The sequence below is a fragment of the Culex pipiens genome, unplaced genomic scaffold (genome assembly GCF_016801865.2).
Source record: "Culex pipiens pallens isolate TS unplaced genomic scaffold, TS_CPP_V2 Cpp_Un0187, whole genome shotgun sequence".
Lineage (NCBI taxonomy): Eukaryota > Metazoa > Arthropoda > Insecta > Diptera > Culicidae > Culex > Culex pipiens.
In genome coordinates, this window is record NW_026293004.1 from 898 (window position 1) to 19,627 (window position 18,730).

General features: G+C 41.3%; 1 protein-coding gene and 1 pseudogene across 1 annotated transcript; both read left to right on the top strand.

Moving 5' to 3' along the window:
- The first annotated feature begins 4,872 nt into the window (after positions 1–4,872).
- LOC120432038 (uncharacterized) lies at positions 4,873–8,656 on the top strand. Its single transcript, XM_039597172.2, has 4 exons — positions 4,873–5,027; positions 6,661–6,749; positions 6,814–7,072; positions 8,141–8,656. The coding sequence occupies exons 1-4, from the start codon at positions 5,014–5,016 to the stop codon at positions 8,418–8,420; spliced, it is 642 nt and encodes a 213-aa protein (XP_039453106.2). The 5' UTR covers positions 4,873–5,013; the 3' UTR covers positions 8,421–8,656.
- An 8,059-nt stretch (positions 8,657–16,715) lies between these two features.
- Positions 16,716–18,702, top strand: LOC120432037 (T-complex protein 1 subunit beta-like; annotated as a pseudogene).
- The last annotated feature ends 28 nt before the right edge of the window (positions 18,703–18,730 follow it).

Sequence of the window (18,730 nt, forward strand, 5' to 3'; positions counted from 1 at the left end):
TTTCGATGCAAAATCTTTTTTTTCGATACAATTTTTGTTTTTGTCAGGTCTTAGATTTTTTGAAAATTAATGATTGCAAAACAACTGAACTAGTGTAAAATGCATTTTAAAACACTTTTTTCATTTAATTGTGAAGACTATGGCTTGTTATTTAAATTTTTATATTTTTTTATTTTTTTGCCCCCCACCCCCCCCCACTTGACCTCGGTCAGGGCCGAGGGACAAAAACTTTTTTAAATATTTGCATCGGCCATCATAATTATTTAATTTCTGAAATGAATATTTTCCAAATTATAATCGTGGATAGGCCATTTGGTTCATCAAACCGAGTTTTTGTAAGTGTGCGTGTTGCCGCCGCACGCCGCAATTCGAGTTGTCCAAGTTTCAACCAATCAGAGTGTGTGTCCAAAAAAGGTTCAGCGATGTCTCCAAAATACATTCAATAAGTCCAAAAAGCATCCAAAAAATGTTTTACTTGAAATGCTTATTACAATGAAATGGTTAAATTATTTTCAATTTTCATTAGTACACATTGTTAAGCATAAATTCAGGCACAAAACAATCCTGAAACGAGCCAAATTAGTTAGACCGTTCCTGAGAACCCTGCGAAATGTGTTGACGCTTTGCATAGTAGGTACAAAATAGGGCCATATACCCTAGTTGAATCCAAGAATCGGACAATAAATCAAATTGAATTCAAGTTGAATATCAAAACTAAAAAAAAAGATTGCATGCAAGAATGCAAGCGCAGTTGAAATTGAATCTAAATACTTCGCTAAAAATAGCCTGGGCGACTGATAGAATTCATCCAATAAGAGATGAGAAGAATTGAAAGCTTTCCCGTTAGAAATAAGAACACACGAAGAATTCGAACAATAATGCAAACGGTCGCTACCACTCGCCTAGTGTGGCTCATTCACCTACCCAAAAAAACCGTCCAACTCCAAGCGAAACTTACTTGAGGATACCGTGGAGATTTACCCTTAATACTCTGAAAAAAGTGGAGCATTAACACTTTCCGTCTTCCAAATCTCTTTCTTTGTCCCTGGTGCGCGGTGGAGATGGGAGCAGCCAGCAATGGACGGCTGCCATGGTGGTGAGAATCTGGTTCAGGTGGAATTGGTTCTATTCCCAATTATCGATTCCTAGGCAACTTGGGCTTAGACAATCATCACATCACATGGCGAAAATCCAGTCTACAATCCGCTAAAATCACCGTCTCCTAGCGAAGCGAAGAAGGAGGGTAACCGTAAAAATTAGAGCAACACATGTCTAATGTTGAGAAATATTGGAAAGTGATAAACATTGAATAATGAAAATAATTAGCGAAAAAATTGTGCACTGTATTCCCCGGCGAAATCGTCCTATGCGTGCCCTAAGGGACTCGGTTCCTCCTGCCAGGAGATACTTCGTCTTCGCCACATTCTCCTTCAATCCAACCTTATACACTTCCCGCTTCAATTCGGTATACCGCCCAGCCACTTCCTCGAACGTTCTGCCGACAATGTCCATGTCGTCGGCATAGCAGATGAACTGGCTGGATCGGTTGATAATCGTGCCCCGCATGTTGAAGCCCGCCCGTCTCATGACACCTTCAAGCCCAATGTTGAAACAAAGGCCGGAGATACTGTCGCCTTGTCGCAATCCCTTGCGCGATTCGATCGGGTCGGACATCGCTCCCGAAATCTTCACGCTGCACCGTGCCCCGTCCATCGTTGATTTCACCATTCTGATCAGCTTCCCGGGAAAGCCGTTCTCGTACATGATCTTCCATAGCTCTTCGCGATCGACCGAGTCGTACGCGGCTTTAAAATCGATGAACAGGTGATGCGTCGGGATCTGGTACTGACGACATTTTTGGAGAATTTGGGGCTTAGCAAAAATATTTGGTCCGTCGTCGATTTCCCCTCCACAAAACCGGCTTGGTACGTCCCAACGAAATCCTTTGCTCGCTCCGACAGACGACAGAAGATGATCTGAGACAGCACTTTGTAGGCCGCGTTTAGAATAGTGATGGCTCGATAGTTCTCACATTCCAACTTGTCTCCCTTCTTGTAGATCGGGCATATTACTCCCTCTTTCCACTCCTCCGGTAGCTGTTCTGTGTCGCAGACCTTGACTCTCAGCCGGTGTAGACATGCCGACAGCTTGTCCGGGCCCACTGCTTTGTTGTTCTTCAGCTTCTTGATGGTATCCTTAACTTCCCTCATCGTGGGTGCTGGCTCGTCCCCCCGTCGCCCTGGTACTCCGCCTCTGGGCGGAAGGTCGCCAAGGCTGGTTCAGGTGCTCGTCGAAGTGCTGCTTCCACCTTTCGATCATCTCGCGCTCGGCCGTCAAGATGCCTCTGTCCTTATCCCGACACATTTCGGCCCGCGGCAAGAAGCCTTTCCGGAATTGACTGAGTTTCTTGTAGAACTTGAGCGTTTCGTTGGAGCGATACAGTTGCTTCATGTCCTGGCTCTCCAACTCTTCCAGGTGGCGCTTCTTATCCCGGATAAGATGGGTTTGCTGTCTTCGCAACTGTTTGTACGACTCCTTGTTCCCACGGGTGTTGTGCAGCAGCCACTTGTCCCGCGCTGCTTTCTTCTCGTCCCAAATCACCTGACATTCCTCATCGAACCAGCCGTTCCGTCGAACTCGGTCCACGTACCCGATGGCGCTCGATGCCGCAGCGTTGATGGCTGCTTCCATATGGCACACAGCAAAAAATTGTGTAAAAATGGAAGGTGTAAAATGGAATGTTGAAAAATAGAATGTTCAATATTACATCTGTTTTAGACTAATTGTCAATGAAAATTTAGCTTAACAAATTTAACTCTTAAAAGGTTTAATATTTCGATGGAAGGTGTAATTTTGGGACGATTTCGATGCAATATTGCATACAACAGTTGTTCGAAAATCGATACCTGTCAAACTGTCAAAACATGATGTTTTGAATGTTTTTCAAAGGCCGCCCAACAAATCGCGGATAGATTGTTTTGTTTTTGCTGCCGCCGGAAAACCGTCGCGAAAAAGTGGTTCTGCGCGTCCGGGTGCGTCCGGGTGTCCAGCGGAGAACGGTTTATGTGTGTGTTTTGTGTAGGCAAGCGGAAACATGTGATTGTAAGAGTAGGCGTTTGGGAAGTTTTGGGAAAAGTCAGCGCATCCGTCTTGAAGCAATTCGCGTAATAACCGACAACCGAACGTGGGAACCGTGCACGGGATGGTCGCCGCGATTCTAGCGCCAAAATCTAGATTTTCGAACGACCGTGGCCCGATCGTGTTCCCGCGGGGTTGCATCTGCAACTCGATCAATCGGTCTTCCTGCCGATCGTGTTCAGCTCAGTTCTCCGCCGAGAAAATGACCGCGCATGACGATCCGGACACGCTCAACTATGAAATGATCTTCGAGTTCATCAAGGCGCCAATCATCTGCAAGGACGAGCGGCGGAAGGACGCCGTCACGGTGACCTGTCCGCTGGGGTGTTAAGTATGACTCTGAAATGTTCTTAATTCTCCTTAATGACCCTCAATTTCCAGATGGTGAGCCGTAACCAACTCTGGCTGATCGAACCCCCGCACGAGAAGTACCTCTACGTTCGGCAGCGAAGTCTCCTGCTACCCAAAGACAATTCCGCCGTAACGTTGGAGTACAACACCAGTCTCAGCACCGTTACGTCAATCCGGTTCGAAGGCCCACATCGTCATCACAAATAGCGTGGGCGTCTCCGAAAAGGCGTGTCCTTTGTCGGATGACACCTGCCATCGACACGTGGTGGAAGTGTTCAGCAACGGCTTGACCCGCAAGCATCCCCATTTTAGATTTGAACCCCGAAAGTGATTTCCGCTGAGTTTTGCAGCCGAACAACGGCGCGTATTCGTTCAGCTGGCGCGATCTGACAAAGCGACCATCAAAGTCATTTGGTAAGTGAACTTCAGCGTAAACCCTCGACAAGTTCTTCACTAACCATCAACGCTCTTTCAACAGCTCTAACCGCCGCCAAGGAGTATCCGATCCAGTTTCCAGACCTGAACGCGTGCGACAACGAGTCCATCTGGTGCGATGGGATCGCCGGCGAGGGTGAATCGCTTACGCACTGTTGAGCACTGCTGCAACTACCGGCTGAGATACTGGCCGGCTTCGCCCGGATGGTGCTTCATGCACGATGTCCCGTGAGCTGTCCGGAAAATGCAAAGAAGAGCTCGGAACTATCCACAGCGTCAGTTGCACCACCGATGGGCGTGCCCTGAACGACGTCATCGACGACATCAGCAGCGGAGCGATCGAGTGCCCCGCAGAATAAGCAGCAGGGTGGACGGAGTTTTGGTTTAAGTGCGCCGTGTGAGAGACAAAGAGTTGAGAAGGTTCAGCGTGCTGCTTCTGCTGCTGCTGCGCACCGGATCGAGAGTTGGCAAGCAGTTGCTGCTGGTCTCGTAACCAGCGCAGGTCCAATTTCCAAAGGACGTACCAGTGTACAACCTACAGATCCGGCGAGGAACGAAATGACGGTGGTGATGTAGCCCTAAATATTCAAAGTTGACGGAAATAATAAAAATAAAGCAATTTTTGTTTATGCTCCTTATAATTGATGACAGCTCTATATCTATCCGCTCAACTCCACAGAAAATGCGCAAAATTACACATTTTTAGAGATAAATTTTGACATTCATAGGTAATTTTGAGCATTTTCTGTTGCAAATTTTCTAATTATATGAGGTAAAATTATCTCATATATGAGTTAAATTTACACATTTTCAGATGTAATATTAAACCTTTTTTCTGACATAAAAGATGTACCCCTTCCCAGATGTAATATTACCACGTTATTTTTTTCTGTGCACCAGCAGGCCTCCAGAGGGGCTTCGGCGAGCTCACCCTCGTCAGGCAACGCAGCTTAGAGTACCCGCGCGTAGTGGGTAGCGACCTCATGGTCCTTGAGTCGCTCCAGGTCGCTCCTCTGCGGGCGACGGTACCGGATCTTGTTGACCTCAGACAAGCGCAGCTTTGCCACCACCAGATAGTGGTCCGAGTCGATGTCCGCGCCACGGTAGGTTCTGACGTCGATTATGTCCGAGAAGTGCCGACCATCGATGGGAACATGGTCGATCTGCGTCTCCGTGTCGTTTGATGATCTCCACGTGTACTTGTATAGGGGGGTGTGCTGGAAGGTGTACTTATATAAACAAAAAAAAAAGAATGTAAAATACTCAGGAAATGGTGACAGATTTTGTGGCAAAAAAATGATTAATTTTACCCCAGAAAATGATGAATTTTCATCAGTTATTGATGAATATTCATCAGGTTTACATTTTTACACATTTTTTATGTAATATTACTCAAAAATAGAGTAAATATTCAACCTACCAAATTTTCAACATTCCTAAATTCAACTTTTTTTTCTGTGTAGGGGGGTGTGCTGGAAGAAGGTACCACGTATGGCCATGTTTCGGGAGGTAGCGAAATTGATGAGTCGTAGGCCGTTCTCGTTCGTCTGCTGGTGGTCGCTGAACCTCCCAAAAACCGGTCTAAACTCCTCCTCCTGGCCGACTTGAGCGTTTAAGTCGCAGATGACAATCTTGAAGTCGTGTTTTGGACACTTCCTGTACTCGCGGTCAAGAAGCTCGTAGAAAGTGTCCTTGTCATCGGCGTCGCTTCCCACGTGCGGGCTGTGCACGTTGATGATGCTCAGGTTGAAGAATTGGCGCTTGATTCTCAACCGGCACATTCTATCGTTCTATCGTTTGTTGACCGAGCCACGTAGCCTAGTGGTAACGCTTCCGCCTCGTAAGCGGTAGATCAGGGTTCAAATCCCGGCTCGGACCAACACAACTGGTGATCTTTTTCCCTTCTGGATTCGATTGCTTAGTAAAGGGAAGGTAGTGTATCGTCACAAACTGGACCTTATCACGACACCTTAGGGAGGAGACCTTTGGAATATTAACATTAACCTAAAACATGTTAACATTAGTTGAGTGAAAAACTGCCACTGAATCCGCTTTGTAAATGCCGGCCCCGATACTCTTCATGGGTGTTCCCCTCAGGGACTGGGAAAGATTTACTTTTTTTTACATTTTATCGTTGACTGGCCCCACTGGCCACCACCTAATCACGCGCTTCGCCATTTCGCCCAGCACGATAAAAGCTGTCCCCAGCTCGTGTGTATTGCCGCCGCTCCTATACATAGTGTAGTCACCGTACTCCCGGCGGTCCTTCCCCGTCCAGCACACCTCTTGCAGCGCCACGACTTCGAGACCACGGACCCTCAATTCGTTGGAAAGAATGCGGTCGCTCCCATCGAAGTTGAGAGACCTGCAGTTCCACGTCCCGAGTTTCCAATCCCTGGGTCCCCGAAAATCGGGTCGGCCCATCTGGAGCTCTCTGCACTACTATTTTACGGCGGGTGCGTGTAGCCATCACCAACCCCCTGTCTCGCCGGAGGACCGTCATACCAGGACTGAAGGAGTCGAAGAACCCCAGTTGTTTTGAGCCTGGGGTACAGTCACCTAAAAACGGGTGGAGGAGGGGGGGGGGGGGGTACGTACGATCTGGTTGATTTCATTCACTCCATTTTTGCCCAAAAAAAAAGAATCTTTTGAGTCAGCAACTCCGTCAAGCTGAATATTTCAGAATTATTTGAACTATCCCTAAGCGTATTTTTCTTGATTTTCTCGGACAAACAGGTCCCCGGATGGAAGAAAAGTTCGGGATCCCAACGACATTTGGCAGCCGGACCAGCTACCTCCGAGCAAAATGAGACGAAAGCAGACAGGTAATTTGAAAACTAGCAAAAATGTATGAATTGAAGGTAAACATAACATTATTAAATTCGACAGCGAATACAGCAGTTCAGAAAAGTCCGCCGACTTGCCCGCACTGTCTCTCAACTTTTGCAAGCAGTAATAACCTTAAACGGCACATCATAGAAGTACACAAACTGAAACCACTGTTGAACAGCAGCGTTTTGAAAGCGAAGGAATGTGGCTCGGTCGAGATGGCGGAGATCGTTGATGCCCACGTACACGGTGAAAGCACCATCAATTATAACGGCTCTGAACATCAAGAACAGGATTACATAAAGCAAGAACAGGAAGAGTAAGTAGAAAAGTTCACGCTAAATGTTTTGTTCCAGAATTATATTTTCTTAAGTCTTCGCAGATGTGTTGCACAAGCAAAATTAGTAGCACGCTTGCCATTATAGCAAACTTTGTTTGCAAGTAATATTTTTGGAAATGTCATAATAGCAGCTTAACTTTGAATATCTTTTCTGCCGTTCTACGCATAATTGTCCCATGTCAGTTTTGGTCATTTTTAAGTTTAGTCTGATGTGTACTTTAAGAAAAAAAAAAAACACATAAAATCTAGTACTTTGTTCGGAAACTCATTAAAAACAACACCAAGTCTGTTTGACCCACGCATAATAATTATTGTCCCACCAAGTATTTTCTTACACGGAATCATTAGTTTTACTAAGCATTAGGGGAACTATACCCTTTCTCAGCATATTTCTATTATCGGCCTATCAGCACTTTGATCATGAATTACAGCTTTCATAATGTATTTTTGACCTTTCCGAAGTAATAAATAGCTCAATTAAAAGTGAGCAAGCAACTCTCCATTGTTGATACATCTGAAAATGTTGATTTAATAGCGGAAAACGGCAAAAGTGATGAGAATCGGTCGAACGGCTTAGAGTGATTAAAATGGGTATATTTCCCCTATGTCTTGTTTACCTGTTGTATATGTTTTATGTTTTATATGAGGGAAAACCCGTTTGAGTGGAACGCCTACCGATGGGTCCTTCTCAAATAGGCACACAACCTCTCACTTTTTTATTAGCAACAAAGTAAGATTAAGATTATCAAAATAGCAAGAGGATCACAAATAAGGGTGATAAACTGCTAACTGGGGCGATTAGGGACACATAGGGCGAAAACGAACCCACGGGACAATTATGCGTAGAATCACAGAAATCGGTCGAAAAAATTCAATCGCATTTTTCTCAGTTGCACTTTGTTGAACATGGGACAATTATGCGTAGAGTGGCAGTTTTGTTATCATGAAAGACCAAAGACTAACCCAGTGACGTTAACTCGATTTATTATATATTTTGTATTGTAATAATGTTATTTGCAATAACATGCTTTTCATTCTAATTTTTAGGCATTTTGATTCAAATGCAGTTGTTGAGGATGATTTTATAGGAGATACCGAGGAAAATGAATGTTCAAACGATGCCGGAGAACAGTATTTCTGCGAGCTATGTCAAGTACATTTTACGTCGGCCAACGCTTTACGGCAGCACGTTTCCGAACACTTTTTGAATGTTGGAATCGAAGGCCAAATGCCACTTCAAAAGGATGATAATCATGGAACTTCAACCGACTCCAGAAGTTCAACTAACAGTTCTGAAAGCAGCAGTACCTCCGAGAACGAGTCATGAAATCAACGCAATGATTATTACGAAGACAGTGAATTTTTCTCAGCATTTTATATGAAATGATTATTATAATGTATTAATACAGACGTAGACATTGAATGCAAGTTTTCTCTTATTCTTAGCAGCTGTCACAGAGATTTGCAAAATTTCATTACAGCTTGTCGAAATAAAAAAAATCTGACTATGTATTGATAATTCTCATCTGATGGAGAAATGAATAAACGTTCTATTTAGTTTTATTTTACGTTTCTCTTCAAATGTAGAGGTGTCAACTGTGAACCATTGAGAAACAGACATGAGGACATGACATACACTTTGAAAAATATTTGCAACGGCCTAAAGGGTTATTGCGCGAATTCCCGAGAAAGACACGCGGCAAACCAGAGCTCTAGACCCCCGCATCGCCTGCGATGTATTTCTGGTACAAAATTTACCTTTATTTAATACCTTATATTTTAATAACGGAACAGTTTAAAATATCCAACCCTGTGCAAAAAGCATCGTTAGAAGTCCTTCTTAAATACACCCAATCGAAAAAGTTTATAAATTTTGATAAAATTAGGCATTTTAGAGAAACATGCAATTTGGGTTATCATCTTGAGTGATTCGGTCAAAATCAATGGTGTCTCACCATATCGGATGCCACCCGAATGTCAACCAAATGTAGTCAAATGTCATCCAATGCATTGCACCTCTTTCAAAGCCACGGTTCGATACCCTCGTGCTGGAGGTTCCCAAATAGGTTCCCATTCGTTCGTACTAGAGCACTAGTCACACGTAATACTCGATACGATCGCTGACTGACCTATGACGTCCATGTTAACAACACGGTCTCGCTTACACCTCACCTATATGGGAGACATTGGCTTTGATCGTATGAAAAATCATGCAAACATCAAAAAATTATAGTGTTTTGGAATCGGGATGATGTCAGTTATCCATTAAAATTATTATTTCATGAAAATTTTCACAAAAATACGTATTTTTCCTGTATTTTTAAAATGCATTTTTTTTCTCTAAAGAATCCAAAAATATATTGTTATTGAAATATGGGTATCAAATGATCAGGTTTTTTCATACATTTCGGATATAATAACAACATTTTTAAGAAAATACTCCAAATTTTCACAAAACTACGTTTTTTCGAAAAAAAATACTCAAAATTTAAATTTTTACAATATGGGTATCAAACGACCGGGATTTTTTCATACATTTTGAATGTAATAACAACATTTTTAGAAAATACTCACAATTTTCACAAAACTACGTATTTTCGAAAAAAATACTCAAAATTTACATTTTTACAATATGGGTATTAAACGATCGGGATTTTTTTATACATTTCAAATGTAATAACAACATTTTTAGAAAATACTCTAATTTTTCACAAAACTACGTATTTTCAAATAAAATACTCAAAATTTCCGTTTTTACAATGTGGGTATCAAACGATCGGGATTTTTTATACATTTCGAATGTAAAAACAATTTTTTTTAAATACTCAAAATTTTCACAAAACTACGTATTTTTGTAAAACTTTTCAAAATTTCAGTTTTTACAATATGGGTATCAAATAATCAAATCAATTTTTTTTCAAAAATACGTAGTTTTGTGAAAATTTTAAGTTTTTTCAAAAAATATTGTTATTACTTTTGTTATATGTTATTTTTCCTTTATTGGAGGTGGACAAAATCCCCTTGAGCTGTGTCTGGTTATCGATAAAAGACACTTTCTCAAAAAGGCACAAAACCACCTCATCTTATCGCATCAACAAGTACACAAAACTCAAATGATACAAGACGGGGTCACTCTTAAAACTAACTCAATAAATTAAATCGAAATATATGAAAAAATCCCGATCGTTTGACACCCACATCGTAAAACGGAAATTTTGAGTATTTAAAAAAAAAATACGTAGTTTTGTGAAAATTTGGAGTATTTTCAAAAAATGTTGTTATTACAATCGAAATGTACGAAAAAATCCCGATCGTTTGATACCAACATTGTAAAAACGGAAATTTTGAGTATTTTTTTTTCGGAAATACGTAGTTTTGTGAAAATTTTGAGTATTTTCAAAAAATATTGTTATTACATTCGAAATGTATGAAAAAATCCCGATCGTTCGATACGGAAGTAAAAACGGAAATTTTGAGTATTTTATTCGAAAATACGTAGTTTTGTGAAAATTGTGAGTATTTTCTAAAAATGTTGTTATTACATTCGAAATGTATGAAAAAATCCCGGTCGTTTGATACCCATATTGTAAAAATTGAAATTTGGAGTTTTTTTTTTCAAAAAGGCGTAGTTTTGTAAAAAAAATTGAGTATTTTCTAAAAATGTTGTTATTACATCCAAAATGTTTGAAAAAAAACCTGATCATTTGATACCCATAATGCAATAACAATATATTTTTGGTTTCTTCAGAGAAAAAAAATGCATTTTCGAAATACAGGAAAAATACGTATTTTTATGACAATTTTCATGAAATAATAATTTTAATGGATAGCTGACATCATCCCGATTTCAAAACACTATAATTTTTTGATGTTTGCATGATTTTTCGTACGATTAAAGCCAATGTCTCCCATATAGCCAAAATCCCATAAGCTCTGTGCCTCGGTTATGCACGCCTCGGTTTTGCATCCCCCATATGCGGTGCTAAACCGAGGCATGACTGTAAACAAGTCCAACTGAATCAAGGGTTTGTGTCGAAGCTAGCACATGGCAAGCTTTGGTAGAACAGTGCTACACCTCACTTCCTCACACCCCCGCCAATCCGTCCGATAAGCCAAACAGTCCTGGAGAAAGCACAACTTGCACCACCACGTATGGGAAGACTTGCTGGGTTAAACCTGCTGAGAGGAACTTGCACGATCAAGCCCTCTCGGAAAGCCTGGAATGAATTAGAACAGGAAAGCCAGATGACAAATGTGTAAGAGGGAACGAGATGCCTTCAGTAATATTCCCAAAATCTGTTCGAGTAAATTCGTTACTCGAAACTACGAAATTTCACGAAATTACGTACTTCAGTTCAACCTTTCCCTTATGACGCTTTCTGAGGAAAGTTACAATTTCTACTCGTCGACTTGGTCCTGAGTCGCGGATGAGGCAGCAGCGCCGATCTTGCGCCGATCCAGTAGTCTAGCCCCCCGGTGTGTTTAGTGACGTGTCCAACCTTAGCTTAGCTAGTAGTTTGTGCGGTCCGATTCTGTGTGCGAAGAGGAATTAAAAGCCGACGACGGCGTTCTGTTCTAGAGTCGGAACCAACCGCCTCCTACCAGCTCGTGTTCGCCACACCGCCACCAAAAGCCTTAGCCGCCCTGCTGACCCCGCGGTCTCAGCGATCGAGCCCCGGAAGTCCCACTGGGATCCGAAAGGGAGACCACACGCTACACGTGGCTCCAGGGAGAGCCATCCATCGCGCCAGCCGTTGGTCCAGATTCGCCGCAGGAGTTAACCAGACCGTAGACGTCGGTCCACGTGGTCACGCGCCGTCCTGGTTCCCGAAGGAGGCGACCCGTCCACCAGGCCGGCCAGCCGGCCAAGCCCGATTTCAACCAGGCCGCCCCCTTAAGATCGCGCGCCTTTCATCTGCTCCAGAAGAATATCGCACCGCGTGGTGCACTAGCGACGCGTAAGCCAATCAACGAAACCGGTCTGTGAGTACTCACCTGTTACGTAAAAACCGCATGCGTACGCACTCGTAGACGTCGTCCGAGTTGCCAAAAACACACACACACACACATTTTCTAAGGCTCGTTGCCCTTTCCCGAGCCTAGTTCCGTTGGTCACCGTTGCACCTGTAACCTCCGGGCTAACGTAACCAAGCCCAAGAACAAATCCGCACACAGATAGTTAGTAGAGAGAGAGAACCAAGAAGAGAAGAGGAAATGAACACGTAGGACACTACAAACATGTAACTTAAACCTAGGTTAAAAATGTACAATTAAAACCCACATTTAGCATGCAATATATTTCGTTTTTCACCTCCCCCAAGACGTTGTTAGCGTAGTTGTTTTTGGTGAACGAAATGTCTCTCTCGCCAGATTAGTTGCACGGGTCTAGAGGTCTCTCGCTTCGCATTCGACGTCTCCACGTTTTTGTTACTGCTGTTTTACTCCAAGTGCAAGGCTGCTTGGGAATCTCAGCCTGGGGTCTTTTCCCGTCGCAGCGATTGGTGCGGGGGTAGAAATTATCCTGTGAGGATCCAGAGCCAACAGGTGATTGGTTGTTCGGACGGACAACGGGTTGCCCCGTTCAGTTTTGGATATTTTTGGAGTCATCACACGCGAAGCGGAGTACCTCTTACCCATTTTGAGTCCCTTGAACGTTCCTCCATTCATTTCAGGTTTTACAAAACGACCCGCCCTGCGGCTGGGTCTAGTCGGGCATAAACCAGGCAAGTCGGTCCTCTACGGAGGTGGCGCATAAACCGTTTGCTAATTAACAAACCCGTGGGACGGTTATCGGACGGATTCCTTCGTGGCTACAATTTGCGTACCACAAATTGGCGCCCAACGTTTTGGGCGAGGGGGACGTCACTCCGCGATAACACACTAAAACGCACAAAAACGAGCTCGAAAAGCATCAACGCTACTCATCGTGCCGAGTTTTCACATAACGCCACCTTAAAGCAAGTTATCGCAAGTTAACGCGCGTTAAAGCGAGTTAAAGCGACCAGCGTCTGCTCGACTTTTGAGCCAGGGAAATCTATCTTGCAACCTTGCCGTCGAGCAGTTTTTGGTCATGTTTGGCAACTCGGTATTTGTTTTGGTTTGTTTTCAAGCAGTTTTGACAGAAAGAAAAAAACAATGCAAAAATTGCGATTTTTTGTCAACGGCCGGAAAAGTTTGCTCCGGTGTGATCGCCGGCTCCACCGTTCACAGCACGGCGCACATTTTGACGACCGGAAAAGTTAACATTACTCCCGGTGTGTTGGATGTGATAGGCGGCTCTAACATCAAGTGCTTAAGACGGACTTTGGCAGAAAATCCTGACGCAAACTCAAGGAGGAGCAAAAGTTTTTGGGTAATGTTTTTTTGGCAGTGCGATTAAGTGATTTTAGTTGTGATTTTTATTGTTTTTGTAGCCAGATAATCGAGTCGCTTGGATGTAGATCAACCTAGACTAGGGCCATTCCAGTGCCGGCGCTCCGCTGACCGCTGAAAGGCGCACCACCACGCTGCATCACTAGCTTTTGTCCTGATTGTGACCCTACCCAGGGTTGCCAGGTTGCCAGATAAATCTGGGAATGCCAGATTTTTCAAGTGTCAACCAGAATAAAGATTTACCACTGACGAACTGACGTGCTACCAAGAGTTCAAATTTGACCGCACATTCCCATCTTCCTTCTCACTCACCCTCAGCGATCAGCGATTGTCAAACACACGGTTTGACAGATGCGCTGCTGCTGCTGCTGAGAAGCTCTCGGAAGCAACATGTGAAAAGGGCGGAAATTATTCTTGAAATATTTTATTTTTGCAAAATCTTGGAAAAACGTATTTATTTCACAAATTATCCAATGTTTAATGATAGTTATGGTTATTTATTGTGTTGCCTTTTATGAATTGTCAGTGTTTATGATGATTTAAGAATTTCAGTAGCATAATCAATCTTATTCAAATCAGCTCTTTTCACTTGTTGTTCCTGCATTTTTCGCAGCACGGGAACAGCTGCGGTGGCTAAATGTCAAACTCGAATTTTGACATTCACTCAAGAAAAGAAAAGTAGGAAGAAAGAGAAGAAGAATGCGGTCAGAAATGAACGAGAAATTTGTTCCTGGTGGCACGTCAGTTCGTCAGTGGATTTACCCTTCTCTGTGCCAGATATTGACAGATTTTGCCAGATTTTTCACTTTTTGCCCAATTTAAACATACACGGAAAGGAGTTCCATCTGAAATTTAGCAATTCAGGCAGCGGGTACAGAGTGTCTAGATATAGACTGGCCAATGTTTGACAGATCCAAAATAAGTTAAGTTTAGTTTAATTTAAACTGAATATAGTTAAAAAGAAATAAATTTAGTCAAGTGTGGTTATATCTAGAAATTTTTGTTAAATTTATTAAACTTAGATACATTTTTTGTAAATTTCGTTACATTAGGATGAATTTAGTTCACTTGTTGTTAAAAGTTGTATGGTAAAACTAAGTTGAATTAAGTAAATTTTAGTTGAATTAGGTAAAATTAAGTTAAATCAAGTTAAATTAAGTTAAATTAAGTTAAATTAAGTTAAATTAAGTTGAATTAAGTTAAATTAAGTTAAATTAAGTTAAATTAAGATAAATTAAGTTAAATTAAGTTAAATTAAGTTAAATTAATTAAGTCGGCTACAATACACGGTGCCTATCAGACGTGCTATCTCCTCGCAGCAATTTCTTTTGTTTTCGTGCAGGCTCAGAAATGAGCACAACTCGAAAAAACATGATCTTCGTGGACTTTGGAGTCCTCTCAGCTCGCTCACCGCTGGATTCCATAAAAATCTTTGTGGAAAAAAGTATGGGCCTTAATCCTGCCGGGTTTAAGTGCCTTCAACTGCACAACACCCGGAACGGCATCCTCATCGAGATGGCTGATCTAGCAACAGCCATCAAAGTAGCAGCTGACAACCACATGAAGCACGCGCTCCGTTCGGGTGAGAAGAATTTCCTGATTCCGGTGTACGTTGACGACAACGCCGTCGACGTCCGGGTCCACGATCTTCCGCCGGGAATGCCCAACGACGACATCGCTGACGGAATGGCGCAGTATGGAGAGGTGCTGACGATTACGGACGACGTTTGGAAGAACTTTTCCCCCGGGATTCCAAACGGTGTGCGGGTCCTGAGGATGAAACTCGCCAAGTGCCGTCATACGTCAGCATCAAGGGCCAAATAAGCTTGGCCACTCATGCTGGCCAGATCCCGACTTGCCGACGATGTGGACAGAAAAGTCAAACCTGCTCATCCGCGAAAGCAAAAAAGAAGACCGTGAACGCGAACCAGAAGAACGACAAACCAACAACAACGAATACAATTGTGCCAGCAGCAACAACAACGTCAGTGTCTGATCCCATCTCGAAGGTCATCGACGACGATGGGTTTAGAACTGTTGAGAGTGCAAAAAGACAACTTTCTATCGAGTCCAAAACAACGCCCCAGGAGAAGCGCACTCAAATAAATTTCGACAGTGATACCGAGATGGACGAGCAAACGCTGAAACAAATCAGCAAAGAAGACAGCGCAAAATTAAGAACTGACAATTTCATGAAGTGGTGTGAGTTGATGTACATGCAATAAAAATGTATTTATCTTTATTTTTTCTTAAGAGGCGAATGCACAAACTGTGTAAAACCTCTATAATAAAAACAAACAAACAAGTTAAATTAAGTTAAATTAAGTAAAATTAAGTTAAATTAAGTTAAACTAAGTTAAACTAAGTTAAATTGAGTTAAATTAAGTTAAATTAAGTTAAATTTAGTTAAATTTAGTTGAATTTAGTTGAATTTAGTTAAATTTAGTTAAGTTTAGTTAAATTTTTGTATTTTTGTATTTTTGTATTTTTGTATTTTTGTATTTTTGTATTTTTGTATTTTTGTATTTTTGTATTTTTGTATTTTTGTATTTTTGTATTTTTGTATTTTTGTATTTTTGTATTTTTGTATTTTTGTATTTTTGTATTTTTGTATTTCTGTATTTTTGTATTTTTGTATTTTTGTATTTTTGTATTTTTGTATTTTTGTATTTTTGTATTTTTGTATTTTTGTATTTTTGTATTTTTGTATTTTTGTATTTTTGTATTTTTGTATTTTTGTATTTTTGTATTTTTGTATTTTTGTATTTTTGTATTTTTGTATTTTTGTATTTTTGTATTTTTGTATTTTTGTATTTTTGTATTTTTGTATTTTTGTATTTTTGTATTTTTGTATTTTTGTATTTTTGTATTTTTGTATTTTTGTATTTTTGTATTTTTGTATTTTTGTATTTTTGTATTTTTGTATTTTTGTATTTTTGTATTTTTGTATTTTTGTATTTTTGTATTTTTGTATTTTTGTATTTTTGTATTTTTGTATTTTTGTATTTTTGTATTTTTGTATTTTTGTATTTTTGTATTTTTGTATTTTTGTATTTTTGTATTTTTGTATTTTTGTATTTTTGTATTTTTGTATTTTTGTATTTTTGTATTTTTGTATTTTTGTATTTTTGTATTTTTGTATTTTTGTATTTTTGTATTTTTTTATTTTTGTATTTTTGTATTTTTGTATTTTTGTATTTTTGTATTTTTGTATTTTTATTAAATTGTCAATAGAATATATACTCAATATAACTCAATAGAATATTAGGACGGTCAATTATAACAAAGTTGAAAAAGCCTGGAATCTATTGAAACATTCAAAAAAATTGCTGGACTACCAAAAAACGTACCAAGAATAGCGGAAAAGCATGCTACACCAGCAAAAACTCTTGTTGAAAAAAACCAGCTTTGCAGGCAGCAACGGTTTTTTTAAACAGAGATTTCAAAATTACTAGTTAAAACAATCGAAAAATTAGCTGGATGTACCGAGAAACGTAGCAAGATCAGAAAAAAAACGAGCTAAACAAGCCAAAAGGCTGGGTGAATAAAGCGAGCTTTACAGGCAGCAACAGAGGCTTTTGAAAAGAAAACTTGTAGAAATAGCAGAATAAGTAGAAAAAATTCTAACCAAAACACCTACCAAGAATAGTGGCAAGGTTAGCTAAACTAGCTAAAAAGATTTGTTAAGATATCTGGATTCGCAGCAATCAATGGAAAATTTTGAAAATTATTCCTAAAAAACTAGTTGAAATAGCATAAAAACTCGCTGGGCTAACCATAAAGCTTGCTAGAATACCTTAAAATCCAGCTAAAATAGCTAACAGACTTTCTGAAAACATACAGCTTTTGAGACTGACAGCATTTTTCCAGCATTCAAATTTGTAAAATTTGCTAACATTTCAGCTAGATTTACTATTTTTTGGACCTAGTTCCAGCTGACAGATCCAGGATTTTTTTTAGGATTTCTAACTAAAAAAAAAATGGTGGTTGAAAAAACAACCAATTTTTTTAGGATTTTAAACTAAATTTTAGTAAGATTCACGATAAACCTTCTTTCCGTGTATTTTTGATTAAAATCAACGTATTTAATTAAAAATCAAATAAAAATAGAACGTGTTTTTCAAAAAGAAGATGTGAACTCAACATTTTGAGGTCATAAAATCAGTTAAACCATCTGAATTCTACAAATTTTTGAATCAATTCATATCCTCCCTCACCTTTACCATTCAGAATTGTTAAATTTTTGTCTGCCAGATTTTTCCAGATTTTTCATCGATACTTTGCCAGATTTTTCAAATTTTGACCTGGTAACCCTGACCCTACCCCAGCGAAGCGTCGAAACGTTTGCCGAGGAGGAGAAGGGCGAATTCGCCCGGCTGTCCTCGTTTGAGGGGGCCATCGCGATCGGCGATCTGGTCAAGGGCACACTCGGTTCGAAGGGAATGACAAGATTCTGGTTGCGCATGGCCGCAGCGCCGGCCAGGTTGAGGTCTGGCAGCGAAGATCCTCGTGGACATAAGTCGCTTCCAGGACGACGAGGTTGGCGATGGAACGACTTCCGTGACGGTGCTGGCGTGAGAGTTGCTGCGAGAGGCGGAAAAGTTGATCGAGCATAAGTTGCACCCGCAGACGATTATCGCCGGGTGGAGAGCTACCACGAAGGCGACACCTTCGGCGCTGATTACCGCGGCTCAGGACAATTCGAAGGAGGTGGAAAAGTTCCGAGAGGATTTAATGAACATTGTCTGGATGACGCTCAGGTCGAAGATTCTGTCTCAGCAAAACTACTTTGCCAAGTTGGCCGTCGATGCCGTGATGCGGTTGAAGTGATCCGGGGAATTGAGATCAAGGTTTTTGGATCGAGCATCGATGGCGAAGATTTCCGAGAAGGAGAAGATTAAGGAAAAGGTGATAACCCGGACCAGGTTCGTCTCGGTCGTTGAAATCTGATCGAACAGGTCATGATCGCCGAGGACACGCTGCTGCGCTTCAGCGGAGTTCCCCTCGGAGAGGCCTGTACCGACGAAGCGGATCGTTCGCTGCACGACGCTCTTTGCGTGTTGGCCGCGGAAACGTCCGGTAAGGAATCGATAGCCATGGAAGCGTTCGGTCTCTTTCTGCTCTAGCTGACGACGACGACGACGATCGCCGACAACGAAGAGTACCGTTTGTAACGCTTATCTAAACGAAGAGTAAGAATGTTGTTGGAGAGGGGTTTTGCAGGACTTTTTTTATGTTAATGATTATTTTCTTTGCAGGTGCACG

Bases quoted from the DNA above. Each gene is read 5' to 3' on its own strand.
- LOC120432038 (XM_039597172.2), top strand. The intron at 6,750-6,813 runs GTAATTTGAAAA...TAAATTCGACAG, and splicing joins AATGAGACGAAAGCAGACAG to CGAATACAGCAGTTCAGAAA. The intron at 7,073-8,140 runs GTAAGTAGAAAA...TCTAATTTTTAG, and splicing joins ATAAAGCAAGAACAGGAAGA to GCATTTTGATTCAAATGCAG.